We start from the raw sequence: 13,585 nt of genomic DNA, 5'->3' as shown, positions 1-13,585 counted from the left end.
ACACTTACATCTCTTATTTAAAAATGTTTGAGACTCAATCAGTTATTGATCTCAGTGTAACTGAACAATCGCTAATAAAGCCTGAGTAGACTGATAAGTCACTGTGCTGATCAGTTATTTATCTCAGTGTTACTGATCACTAATAAAGCCTGAGTAGACTGATAAATCACTGTGCTGATCAGTTATTGATCTGTGTTACTGATCGCTAATAAAGCCTGAGTAGACTGATAAATCACTGTGCTGATCAGTTATTTATCTCAGTGTTACTGAGCTCTACTAAAGCCTGAGTAGACTGATAAATCACTGTGCTGATCAGTTATTTATCTCAGTGTTACTGAGCTCTACTAAAGCCTGAGTAGACTGATAAATCACTGTGCTGATCAGTTATTTATCTCAGTGTTACTGAGCTCTACTAAAGTCTGAGTAGACTGATAAATCACTGTGCTGATCAGTTATTGATCTCAGTGTTACTGAGCTCTACTAAAGACTGAGTAGACTGATAAATCACTGTGCTGATCAGTTATTGATCTCAGTGTTACTGAGCTCTACTAAAGACTGAGTAGACTGATAAATCACTGTGCTGATCAGTTATTTATCTCAGTGTTACTGAGCTCTACCAAAGCCTGAGTAGACTGATAAATCACTGTGCTGATCAGTTATTTATCTCAGTGTTACTGAGCTCTACTAAACCTGAGTATACTGATAAATCACTGTGCTGATCAGTTATTGATCTCAGTGTTACTGAGCTCTACTAACACCTGAGTAGACTGATTAATTACTGTGCTGATTAGTTATTTATCTCAGTGTTACTGATCGCTAATAAAGCCTGAGTAGACTGATAAGTCACTGTGCTGATCAGTTATTGATCTGTGTTACTGAGCTCTACTAAAGCCTGAGTAGACTGATAAATCACTGTGCTGATCAGTTATTGATCTCAGTGTTACTGAGCTCTACTAAAGCCTGAGTAGACTGATAAATCACTGTGCTGATCAGTTATTGATCTCAGTGTTACTGAGCTCGACTAACACCTGAGTAGACTGATTAATTACTGTGCTGATCAGTTATTTATCTCAGTGTTACTGAGCTCTGCTAAAGCCTGAGTATACTGATAAATCACTGTGCTGATCAGTTATTTATCTCAGTGTTACTGAGCTCTACCAAAGCCTGAGTAGACTGATTAATTACTGTGCTGATCAGTTATTGATCTCAGTGTTACTGAGCTCTACTAACACCTGAGTAGACTGATTAATTACTGTGCTGATCAGTTATTTATCTCAGTGTTACTGAGCTCTGCAAAAGCCTGAGTATACTGATAAATCACTGTGCTGATCAGTTATTTATCTCAGTGTTACTGAGCTCTACTAAACCTGAGTAGACTGATAAATCACTGTGCTGATCAGTTATTTATCTCAGTGTTACTGAGCTCTACCAAAGCCTGAGTAGACTGATTAATTACTGTGCTGATCAGTTATTTATCTCAGTGTTACTGAGCTCTGCTAAAGCCTGAGTATACTGATAAATCACTGTGCTGATCAGTTATTTATCTCAGTGTTACTGAGCTCTACTAAAGTCTGAGTAGACTGATAAATCACTGTGCTGATCAGTTATTTATCTCAGTGTTACTGAGCTCTACTAAACCTGAGTATACTGATAAATCACTGTGCTGATCAGTTATTGATCTCAGTGTTACTGAGCTCTACCAAAGCCTGAGTAGACTGATTCATCACTGTGCTGATCAGTTATTTATCTCAGTTGCAGAAACAACTGGAATCCAGGCACCCAAAGTGTGTAAGTCAAAACAAGCCTGCTGTAGTTGCAAGTTTAGCGACATGCTAAGTTCAAGTAAGAGAGTAAGCAAGCAACCTGGATGAGCCAGTCTACTTAATGTGCCTGAAAACAGTGGAAAAGACTCCTAAGACCGTTCACTCGACCCAGATACCCACAAGGTTTTATCCTCTAAACAGGTGTGAAGTTAGCTGGACATTCCTAGCTTTGCTGTCCATGGACCATTGGTTCTTTAGTAATGGAAAATAGTAAAGGAAAATAATATTATTATTATTATTATTATTATTATGACTAATACTAAAACAGTGAATGAAGAATCCTGACAAATGGATACTGATAAAGTGTTTATTGCTGAAACAAAAGGCTGGTTACTAAGTTTTATACATTAAATAAGGAGATCATTCAAAAGGAAACATGTAGCCGTTGGAGTGTTCCTATATTAACAGTCTAGCTGCTGCATTATGTACAAGAAACACAAACCTATTCCAAGTAAGAAAATAAAGAAAACTGAAGTGGGCCAAACACAGAGCCTTGTGATACACCACAGTGAATACACGGGTATAATAATGCTACAGGTATAACAGCAAGATTTAAAGGTCAAAGGTGTTACATCCTAAAATACGTTAAAAAACAACTTACCCACCAAAATAGCAGTAATTGTTTAGATAAATATAATGTGGGGCAAGATCGTTTGTTAAATGACCACAACCCAATTCTTCTGGGTTGCTGTGAATCAAGTAATCATGGACTTGTCTTCTCAACACGCTTGATGTTCACTCTTACAGTAGATGGGACGCCTCTCTTCCTCAGTTCATCCTGAAACTGCGAAATACATATGATTAATTTTTTTTTTTTAATTTAAGGTCTTCTTCTTGTGGAGGTGACAGTTAGGAGGAAAGATTCATGAGCATATGATATAGATAGATAGTTCTGTTATTAGAAAGTATTTACAGCCAACCTGCTGTAAAAAGATCTTTTGGTAAGTGGTGTCTGTTAGGTTGTGTGTTGTTTTCACTTTTAGTCGTACCGCAAGAATGTCATCTGTGGGAAGATACGTGAAACACCAGTCACTGATTGACAGGTGATAAAAAAGTTTACTAGGAGGAACACTCCTTCCAGTGAAACTTGATTACCTTTTGTAATTGCATCTTTAGGTCTGTTAACCAGGAAGGCCCAGCGCCCTGGAACGTTCACATTACTTGAATACTTCAGATTCTGAATGGTAGTTTTATTCACCGACCACAGAATTGTAAAGTAGTCGGTGAGGTTTGTGTCATATCCAGCCTGAAGAAAAAAAAAAACAGTTGGCATCAACATATCTAGAGGACACACGCACATGCTTTGGAATATTTCTTTTTTTACCTCCACTCTGTAGTTGGCTGGAGCAATGTCCCCATAATTCATCAACACAAAGGAGAAATTACCATCAGAAATCAAAACCACTTGAAATGATGTTTCCTAAAAGACAAAGTAAAAAATGACATTTGACTGGGAAGTTGGGATGAACCAATACCACTTTTTTCTGTTCATATACAGATACATAAACTTTGTGTATCAGCCGAATGCCTGATACCGGTCCAATACCATTGTTGAATTAATATACCATATCAGGACTGACTTAAACATAAATTAACCTTATTTCTGTTTATTTCTCGCAAAAAAAGGAGCTAGCAGCTCCTCCCGCTTTTGTTCGTCTTACACTGTGTGCAGAATTATTAGGCAAATGAGTATTTTGATCACATCATCCTTTTTATACATGTTGTCCTACTCCAAGCTCTATAGGCTTGAAAGCCAACTACCAATCAAGTAAATCAGGTGATGTGCATCTCTGTAATGAGAAGGGGTGTGGTCTAATGACATCAACACCCTATATAAGGTGTGCTTAATTATTAGGCGACTTCCTTTCCTTTGGCAAAATGGGTCAGAAGAGAGATTTGACAGACTCTGAAAAGTCAAAAATTGTGAGATGTCTTGCAGAGGGATGCAGCAGTCTTGAAATTGCCAAATTTTTGAAGCGTGATCACCGAACAATCAAGCGTTTCATGGCAAATAGCCAACAGGGTCGCAAGAAATGTGTTGAAAAAACAAGGCGCAAAATAACTGCCCATGAATTGAGGAAAATCAAGCGTAAAGCTGCTAAGATGCCATTTGCCACCAGTTTTGCCATATTTCAGATCTGCAACGTTACTGGAGTATCAAAAAGCACAAGGTGTGTGATACTCAGGGACATGGCCAAGGTAAGGAAGGCTGAAAAACGACCACCTTTGAACAAGAAACATAAGATAAAACGTCAAGACTGGACCAAGAAATATCTTAAGACTGATTTTTCTAAGGTTTTATGGACTGATGAAATGCGAGTGACTCTTGATGGATGGGCCTAAGGCTGGATCAGTAAAGGGCAGAGAGCTCCACTCCAGCAAGGTGGAGGTGGGGTACTGGTATGGGCTGGTATCATCAAAGATGAACTTGTGGGACCTTTTCAGGTTGAGGATGGAGTGAAGCTCAACTCCCAGACCTACTGCCAGTTTCTGGAAGACACCTTCTTCAAACAAGTCGGTATCGTTCAAGAAAAACATGATTTTCATGCAGGACAATGCTCCATCACATGCATCCAAATACTCCACAGTGTGGCTGGCCAGTAAGGGTCAGATCTACAGGGAGGGGAAACAGTACACCTCTCTGAATAGTGTCTGGGAGGCTGTGGTGTCTGCTGCATGCAATGTTGATCGTAAACAGATTAAGCAACTGACAGAATATATGGATGGAAGGCTTTAGAAATAAACAAGTGAGATGGGTATATATTTGTTTTTTATTAAGTTGCCTAATAATTCTGCACAGTAATAGTTACTTGCACAAACAGATATATTTAAAGATTTATTAAAAGCCAAATCTAAAAAAAACCCACTCCAACTTCCAAAAATATTAAGCTTTGATATGAGTCTTTTGGGTTGATTGAGAACATAGTTCTTGTTCAATAATAAAAAGAATCCTCTAAAATACAACTTCCCTAATAATTCTGCACACACTGTATATGGAAGAGCAGCTGTGGCAGTGACATCATTAACCCCTACCCCTCGCTCCCGGCTGTCCTCCAATACAGGCACAAGTCTCCAACCGTGATGTTTAACAACATCATCTATGTTTCCAGATGCCTAAAATCGGTATTCCATTTTGCTGGAACTTTATTTTATGCATTTTTATGTCATCACAATGCATTCGCCTGCTTTACTGCTCCACCATTTATCATTTATCTCCACTGAAGAGACAGTAGTATTCTAAAACTTACTGTGCCAGAGTAGCTGTAGTGTGCCACTTTATGCCAAGTTGCCACAAAAACCCAAGAGGCAGTAAAGTTGACCCCTGGAAAGTACTGGTTGATATCATTTGTAGCCTGAGAGAGCACATTCCCATTGGTGTACTGATTGTAGGAGATGACGCCACTTCCGCGATTATCGAGATCAGTCCAGAAAGGAGCGATCATATCTCTTCCACTGTAAATATCAAACTGAGTGGGAGCGTAGCTGTCCCACGCCTGGTTAAACGTCAAGTGCCCATTGTTGTTGACCTGAAAGTGACGTCCACAAGAAACAGGAGTTTCTAAAAGAGAATTTTAAGATTTCCACACACACTTCTGCTTTAATGCTGGTTAAATCCACTCACATATAGCTGAGAGTATGAGCGCCCAAAGAAAGAGAATGGACTCTGCAGGTAAATGACAGATGAGCTCCCATCATCACTGCGAGGATTCACAGTGTCTCCTGCCGCCAGCCCAAACAGGTAGAATAGTGTTGGTGACTCTGTGAGAGAAAAACAGTGATTCATTGTTATAGAAATCTGACAGGGAATGAATCAGAAGCTCCGTTGTCTTATTAAATTAAAAATTATAACGAGGCTGTGAACAAAACAATCTCTCAATTTAAAATGTGCTCTGAAATAACAGAGGTTTGACAGGAGCAGTTGTGTGAGCACAAGTTATTGGGAGGCGTAGCCATTTTGCCAAGGTCTGGAGGAAGACCCAAACAGTCACCCTCAGCTGAGAGGAAGTTGGTTTGGACGATCGGGAACAACCCAAGATCCACCAAAGCACAGGGCCGACATGGAACGAGAAGCTTCTGGAACACATGGGCTACTGTTTATGAATGTGCTGTGATTTGGGTTTCTGTAGCGTATGTGTGTGTATTAGCATTAGCGCTAGTGTTATATGGACTGTGCTTAAACTCTAAAAGCCAAAATAACAGTGAATTCACCAGAGAGTAAGGCATCAACCCGGAAAGCCCAGCGACCAGATATTCCAATGTTAGTAGTCTTAGACAGGTTCGTGGTACTGGGTGCCTCAATGTAGAAATTTTGAGTGCTGTCCTCAGTCTTGTAGCCGGTCTAAAACAGAACGTATCACAAGGCATCACAATCAGCATATCTTATTTGGCTTGCTTATCTCGGAATGCCACAACGTGTCATACACTAAATAAAATTGTAAAGTAAAGATGCACGGATGTGCGTTCTCACCATCCAGGATTGTGGAGGAGGTGGAATGTCGCCGTAGTGCATTAAAACAAAAGAACGGTTTTTGGTGTCGGAAATCAGGACCACTTGGAACGTCACCTCCTTCAAGGGCAGAAAGTTAGATGGTGTGAGAAACCGTCAGCTTGAAGGCCGGGACTCTGGGAGTTCTGAGAATACACACTTACCCCTGTGTCAGGTTCGAACTGCATCTGCTCCCAAGTACCGACAAAGACCCAGGAAGCAGAGAAGTTCAACTCAGGGAACATCCGGTTGATTTCGTCTGTAGCGAGTGCTACCGAAGAACCGTTCGTGGCTTGCTGGTAGGAGAGGTTTCCTCTGGTGTAAGAGTCTATGTCGGTCCACAGTGGCGCGATAATGTCTTTGTTCAGATATGGATTATAGCCTTCAAGGGTGAAGTTCTCAAAAGACAGGAAACCGTCTATGCTGAGCTGAGAGAGAAATCATTAAAGAAATGTCAAATAAAAAAATGCTCAAACTTCTGTGTGACAGATGATTTAGTAGCTTGGAAAATCATGCTTTACTGCACTGTTGGAGACACTCTGTAATTGAAGCCGTGTTAAACCCAAACTCTCGATTTTCTCACCAACATTTAATGCATTTACAGAGAATTTTAAGTTGTTCTTTGATCCATACATTTCTAGCAGTCCTATGTGCAGTTATTGTTTTGGGAACATTTTTTGGCTCAACTTTACCTCTAACTATTTCTATTTCTTATCAACATTGTGAACTGATAAAATAATGGCTACCAATGATGTTGCGATGGCTTTTCGAGCATCTTACTGCCTTTCTCCTGCTTCGTGGGCTTTAGGGTTTTAAAAAATATGTAAATTAATTCACTAATGATTGGTTTTGGGTGTGTCTTTTGCTGTTTGATACAAAAGAAAAATCGTACTGTTCTAATTTTCCATGGCGTATCCACCAGAGCGCATTATTAACATCATGATCTGACAAATCATTAACTTTATCTTTGAATTTTGCAATACAAGCTCCCTTGCCAAAACATTTGTCACCTTGGTGGTAACTTCAGGCTCCTGCAGATGGCATTGCACAAGGATGGGATGATCATGGGTCACAAAGCAGATAAAGATTGGAAAAAAGGAGTGATTGTGTGGAAGTAGCTGGTCATACGACTGCCAGCGTGTTTCTGGCTTGTTGAAAATGAAAATCACTTCACTTCCAGGCAAGAATTGTTTCTAGAAGTGAACGCAGGTTGTTCACCACAAATTTCTGAAAGAACACTCCACAGGGAACTGCCTAAACCATGATCAAATGGAGCAGAGTAGCACGCAAGAGCCCTTTGCTCATTTCTGCTCAAGAATGAGGAGAATGAGGAGAATGTTTGCCACTGCTGGTAGACCCGTAAGACCGGACGCTTCCATGCACCTGCAGATTCAGCTACTTCCTTCACACGATGGCCTTTGGCATGCCCAAATGCAATTTTCCACACATCCAATGAGGCATTCACTGCACTGGACCTCCTCTTCTCAATCTGTAAATCCTGCCACACAACTTGCAGGTATTTATAGCCCTATCATCCTTGTGCAATGCCATCTGCAGGAGCCTGTAGTTACTACCACCTTAAACATGCATGGTTTATACAAAGGACTAATGTCTTCTCTGGGGAGCCTGTATTGCATTTTGTTTTTGCCAATGTCAGTTGTTTTATTTCCAATATCCTGCAGCCCTGGTGGGCATCAATTACGTGAATGTTCAGAGTGCTAGGCAGCTGCTAAGTGGAGCCCATATGTTTATGAAGTTTCACTGTAGCACTCACATCGATTGAGGGTGCCAATGCCCCTGGAAGGAAACGTCTGTAAAGAAGTAAACTTCTTTTACTTACGTATAACTGTGAGTGTTGTTTTCCAAAGTAGACGAATGGCTGGTCAAGCTGGATCAGTCTATTGCCTCCATCAACTGTAACTGCATTCTGAATAGCATCAGGTAGCATGGGAAAGAACAGCGTAGAAGACACTGGAAGAAGATTATGATAATATGGATGAAAAACATAGTCATAATTTTATCAATGCTATGTAATGATGTAATAATAACTTTTTAAAACGATTGTTCACAATATTCTTCCTAATGTGGTCACTGCCCATTATAATCCCACTATGACACAGTGCCACCATGGTAGGGTGAAGGCTTGAACTTGCTTCCTCCAGGACACATGATGCCAGGTAATGTTGTCGTTTTAAACTGACACTCATTGGACACATGCTTGGAAGAGATCGCTAGCAGACTCCTGCGTGATCTAGCATTTCAGTGAATGGTGGTGGTGGAGAGCAATGCTAATCATGATCTCTGGGCCTTCTGGCCATGGGTGGCTGAGGCATCACAAAATAGAGTCCACACAGAAAGATAACCTCAAAGACAAAAGCAAACCCAAAGACAAAATAAGAGGAAATTCACCAGAGACTGCTCCATCAACACGGAAAGCCCAGGTACCAGGTATTCCAACGTTGGTAGTTGCAGACAGGTTGGAGGTATTGGGTGCCTGAATGGTGAAATTATGGCTGTTGTCTTCAGTCTTATATCCAGCCTGAAAAAAATGTTTAAGTAAAGCTAAACATCATGGAGGACAGTCAGTCTATTTGACTGATTCTGAATATGAAGATGAATTTGCTCCTCTTACCATCCAGGCTTGTGAAGCAGGGGCGATGTCCCCATAGTTCATCAAGACGAAAGATCGTTTTTTGTCGTCGGAGATCAAGACTACTTGGAAAGTCACCTCCTTTAAGAGGAGAACAACATTAAAGGTGACTTCGGCTGGAGGAAGGGACTGATAATGTATGGACAGTCACTTACTTACCCCTGTATCAGGCTCAAATGCCCCCTTCTCCCAAGTACCAACAAAGACCCAGGTAGCTGTGAACTTAATACCACGAAACATCTGGGTAATCTGCTCGGTAGCCAGTTTGATAAGAGGGCCACTTGTAGCCTGCTGGTAGGAGATGTTTCCTCTGGTGTCAGTTTCAATGTCTGTCCACAGTGGAGCGATCATGTCCTTATTCAGACTTGCTGTAGAATAGATGAAGCCGTCAGTGAAGATGTACACGAAGGACAGGAAACCATCCCTGCTGAGCTGAGAGAGAGAGACAGGAAATGTTTCTGAAGGTTTTGCTAAGTTTACCCTAAGCAGTGTATGAAGGCACGAAAACAGTGCTGTTAGTGCTGGAATAGCTTTTGGTGCTTCACATCAATAACACTGTGTGTCCTTATTATCAATTGTAAACTATTTCATTCCTCATGGGAATTTGTCTTCTTTACAGGTATTGATGTCCCTCCTTAAGACTTATGTTGGAGGACTATTATGTCAGTAGCTTCTGTGTTTTTGCTTATATAGGGTCGATTGGACCAGATATCTAATTTTAATATTTTTACAATTATTTACTAGAGTTTCAATCATTTTTTTGTCACTCATCCCACAGCTTTCGAGATCACAGTCACAGATCACATTCTAGATCGTTTGGTCCGATTGTGTGATTTAAGCTTGTGTTTAGCTAGCAAGCACCTAGCACCATTATAGCAATCAGCTGGATTACCATAGCAAACACTTAGCAAAACCACAAGCAAAAACACTTTTACCCTTGTGACTTTATAGCCTATTAACGGCCTGGAAGTGGGAACCTCTAAAGCTGCTCGACCAACCATGTATATAAACTATTAGAGAGAGAATTACCCAACCCGCTCGCATGGAATGCTACCCACACTGGGAGGTTAAGGACACATGTCTTTTTTCGAACTGCCGCCATTGCAGTTACTGACCAACATGCTCAGAGGAAAACACAGGGTACCCAGCTCTGACGCATCGGCTTGCAGATGCCCATCTGCCCACATAGAGTAAGCTAAGCCAATTGTGCTCTCCTGGGCTCAGGCTGCTGATTTGTACCAGGAATCTGCAGGTCATAGCGGCAGCGCCTTAGTCTGCTGGACCACTCGGAGCCCATTCAGGGTGTTTCAAGTACTAGACAATGAACCTCCAGTAATGTTCACAAGTATGCTAATACACATATTACAGATTAAGATACCATGTACAGACGAAAAAAGAAAAGCAGCCAAGCTAGAGCGATAGAAATCAAACCTAGCCTTCATTATTTTACTCAAATTAAATTGCCTGTGCTTTAAATCCTAAAAGAAACAGTAAACATTCAGTCTGTTTTTCAACTTACATATAACTGTGAGTGTTGTTTTCCAAAGTAGAGGAATGGCCGGTCAAGCTGGATTAGGGTTGAATTGCCATCAGAAATGACAACATACTGAACAGCACCAGGTACATTGGGAAAGAACAGCCTAGTCGTATCTAGGAAATAATACATTCGTTTTAGTTATTCTTCTCACAGCACATTTATTAAATTGTATATATAGTAACCCCCCCCCCCCCCAGAAGAAATGGTCCAAATTCACAACTCAATACTCAAGCTCAAGCTCAAGCTCAAAAATTCCTTGTTGACAAGATAACGGCTGTGGAGTATGGAACTCCATCGCAAAGAAAGCCCAGCTCAGGATGGACCTCCTACACCAGCTGAGGAAGTTCAACCCACCCCAGGAACTGCTGCTTCAGTTCTGCAGAGCCATCGCAAATTTAAGGGCCTAAAATCTTTTTTGACCTGGTCCAGGCCTGGAATACCTGGAGATTTCCCAGTATTTGCTGATCTTGACGGCCAGGCCATACACTTTTAAACTGAAAAGAAGTGAAGAACCTTTACACCAGTAACAACTTTTTATGTCAAGTGAAGGTTCTTTAGACATTTTAAAGGTTCTCCACATTCACAAATCCCTATTACAAACATGCTTCCTTGTTACAAACATGGAACCAAAAGTGGTTCTTGTATTGCATTCCTCAAAGAACCATTCATGGCATCTTTATTTTTAAGCGGGTATGCAAAGTAGAATTAATCTCGAGCACACAATTTTCACAACTACTGTAAGTTGCCTTTAAACTTCCAACTTGGAAATCGATATGTATTCTTCCACTGCTGGCAGTGCACGGATAATCCACTAGGAACCAGAAAACACGTATCTGATTTTATTTTCTTTATTAATTTGTATTCATTCAGTTGTTTAATTTATTATAAATTATTCAGGCTTTATTTAATAATGGTTAGATAATTAAATAACTGCGGCAATCTCAAAAACTAAAATCTGATACACTTGTCTTTAAAATAATTACATAAGCAAATTTTCTTGTAATTTAATTCTACTGGAAATAATATTCATATGGGAGCATTATTTATTATTTTTTATTGTCTAATCATTTTCTTATAATATAAAATTTTTAAAGTTTTAAATCGGACAGATTAAATCGGACAGATTTGATTTCTCTGATGTTTTTTTATGGACGTTTTTCAAATCTAAAAACTGTTCAAATCAGTTGTCATTTTGAAAAGTATATGTTCAACAGCAAATGTCGACACCTCACTTATTTTAAAACTGAATAGCACAGTTAAAATTACAATGTATGAATTGCACTATTTAATATGTGATGCTTATTAAATGGCATGTAATTATAATTCTGATATACTCAATTCAGATTCAAATATCTGTCACCTTTTTAAGCTTAATTATGCCACATTTAAGCTCCACAACCTACTTAATTATGCCACATTTAAGCTCCACAACCTACTTAATTATGTCACATTTGTTTACCACACACTGCAGTTCGACCATGAAGAATTGTGAAAAACAAAGTTCTCCTTACTCTGTGAGGTAGGTGATGTGTTGACTTGGCCAGTTATGTTGCTAACATCTGAAATAAAGAAATAAACAGTAAATGGGACACCAGCACCAGTTTTTCACCAGTTTTTAACACCAGTGTGGAGCAATGGGTTACTTTGCAGAAAAATGGCCAGAGAGCTTATGCTGCATTTAAGTGTGTACGAGATGGTTAACTAGTAAATACACCATCACTCCTTGAAGAAAGCTAAGACCAGCACATGGACCAACAAAGCATGGTATATTACATAACACACAGATCCCCACTAGTTTTCACTGGTGAAAATGCTGGAAGGTCTTGTAAATTCTTGGACCATCTAAAATCCCAGGTTTCCCACTTCAAGTGTAAATTTGTCTGTCGTTTCCGACGACACCAAGACACCGCATAACAGCTAATAACAGTGCCAAATGTCTTACTTTCAGATTTTTTGGTGATTTAAATTTTTTTTTTCATATTATATACATTTTATACATATACAGATTTTCATGCATAGTATCAGTACATTACCTATGCAGTAGGCTCCATAGCAGAAATTTGGTTTGACGAACTCATACACATAGTAATTTCCTGGACAAGCCTTCACTCGAATTGAGGGGGATTGGAAAATGCAACAGCTACCATAAAAGTTACCACAGACTGGTCGAACTACCACCCCATCTTCCAGTCCTGGGTGAGAACCATTGAGCCAAAGTGGGGCGTGGGTACCACAACTGTATATGCTGACACATGATTCTGGCATCTTGGCACTTTGCCCCTTATAGAAAAGCCGATACCAGCCCATCCAGTTTATGCTGGTATCACAATGTGCAGTTGTGTTTGAGCTGTTGGTGCTTCTCCAAGTATCTTCTAAAATGACATAGTTGTAGCAGGGGTCTGCGCTGGAGTTGCTCGAAGAAACTATCGTTGAAACATGGAGAGCATTAGTATATCAGACTTCAGCAAAGTGGTTATCAGACTGCTTGGGTGTACCATCTAATCCAACTTGCAACATACAGGCATAGAGCATGAATGTAAAGACTGTCTTGAGAAGCACTACTTAAAGAAACCTGTAAAAAAGGTTTCACTCTGACACCAAAACCAACTAACACAGGTGGTGACTGATAACCTCATGGCAGCTCCTTACAAAGATGACCAGTTGATAGATTAATGAGAAAAGGGGCAACCCTAAAGAGCAGTGCCTACAGGTAAACAGTACAGTTGTGGCCAAAAGTTTTGAGACAGACACAAATCTTGTGTGATCAGATGAATTGCAATTAATTTTAAATTTAAAAAATAAAATTTAATTTAAAAATTAAAATTTACTTAATCCCAAAAAATACTGCATTCCAGCCTCTGCATTTCAGCCCTGCCACAAAATGACACGTGCAGTCATCATTGCATTGCATAAAAAGGGCTTCACAAGCAGGGGCATTTCTGCTTATAAATCAACCTAAATCAACCATTTATCAAATCATCAGGACATCAATGAGAGAGGTTCAGCTACAGTGGAGAAGGTTTTAGGGCACCCAAGACAGTCAAGCAAGCGCCAGGATCGTCTTCCAAAAAAGATGCAGCTACGGGATC

At 40.0% G+C, this 13,585-nt stretch overlaps 1 protein-coding gene across 1 annotated transcript in view; it reads right to left on the bottom strand.

The window, feature by feature from the left end:
• Positions 1 to 2,526: 2,526 nt before the first annotated feature.
• The window catches only part of LOC140544437 (uncharacterized), a 36,613-nt gene continuing 25,554 nt past the window's right edge, over positions 2,527 to 13,585 (bottom strand). Inside the window, exons 9-15 of the mRNA XM_072667959.1 lie at positions 12,525 to 12,900; positions 5,446 to 5,580; positions 5,072 to 5,350; positions 3,148 to 3,243; positions 2,919 to 3,069; positions 2,744 to 2,826; positions 2,527 to 2,607 (exon numbers count right to left, since the gene is read on the bottom strand). Of these exons, the coding sequence (XP_072524060.1) occupies positions 2,527 to 2,607; positions 2,744 to 2,826; positions 2,919 to 3,069; positions 3,148 to 3,243; positions 5,072 to 5,350; positions 5,446 to 5,580; positions 12,525 to 12,900 (1,201 nt within the window). The remainder of the gene's footprint in view (positions 2,608 to 2,743; positions 2,827 to 2,918; positions 3,070 to 3,147; positions 3,244 to 5,071; positions 5,351 to 5,445; positions 5,581 to 12,524; positions 12,901 to 13,585) is intronic.

Source organism: Salminus brasiliensis, chromosome 22 (genome assembly GCF_030463535.1).
Source record: "Salminus brasiliensis chromosome 22, fSalBra1.hap2, whole genome shotgun sequence".
Classification (NCBI taxonomy): Eukaryota; Metazoa; Chordata; class Actinopteri; order Characiformes; family Bryconidae; genus Salminus; species Salminus brasiliensis.
This window is presented reverse-complemented; position numbering and strand designations above follow the sequence as displayed.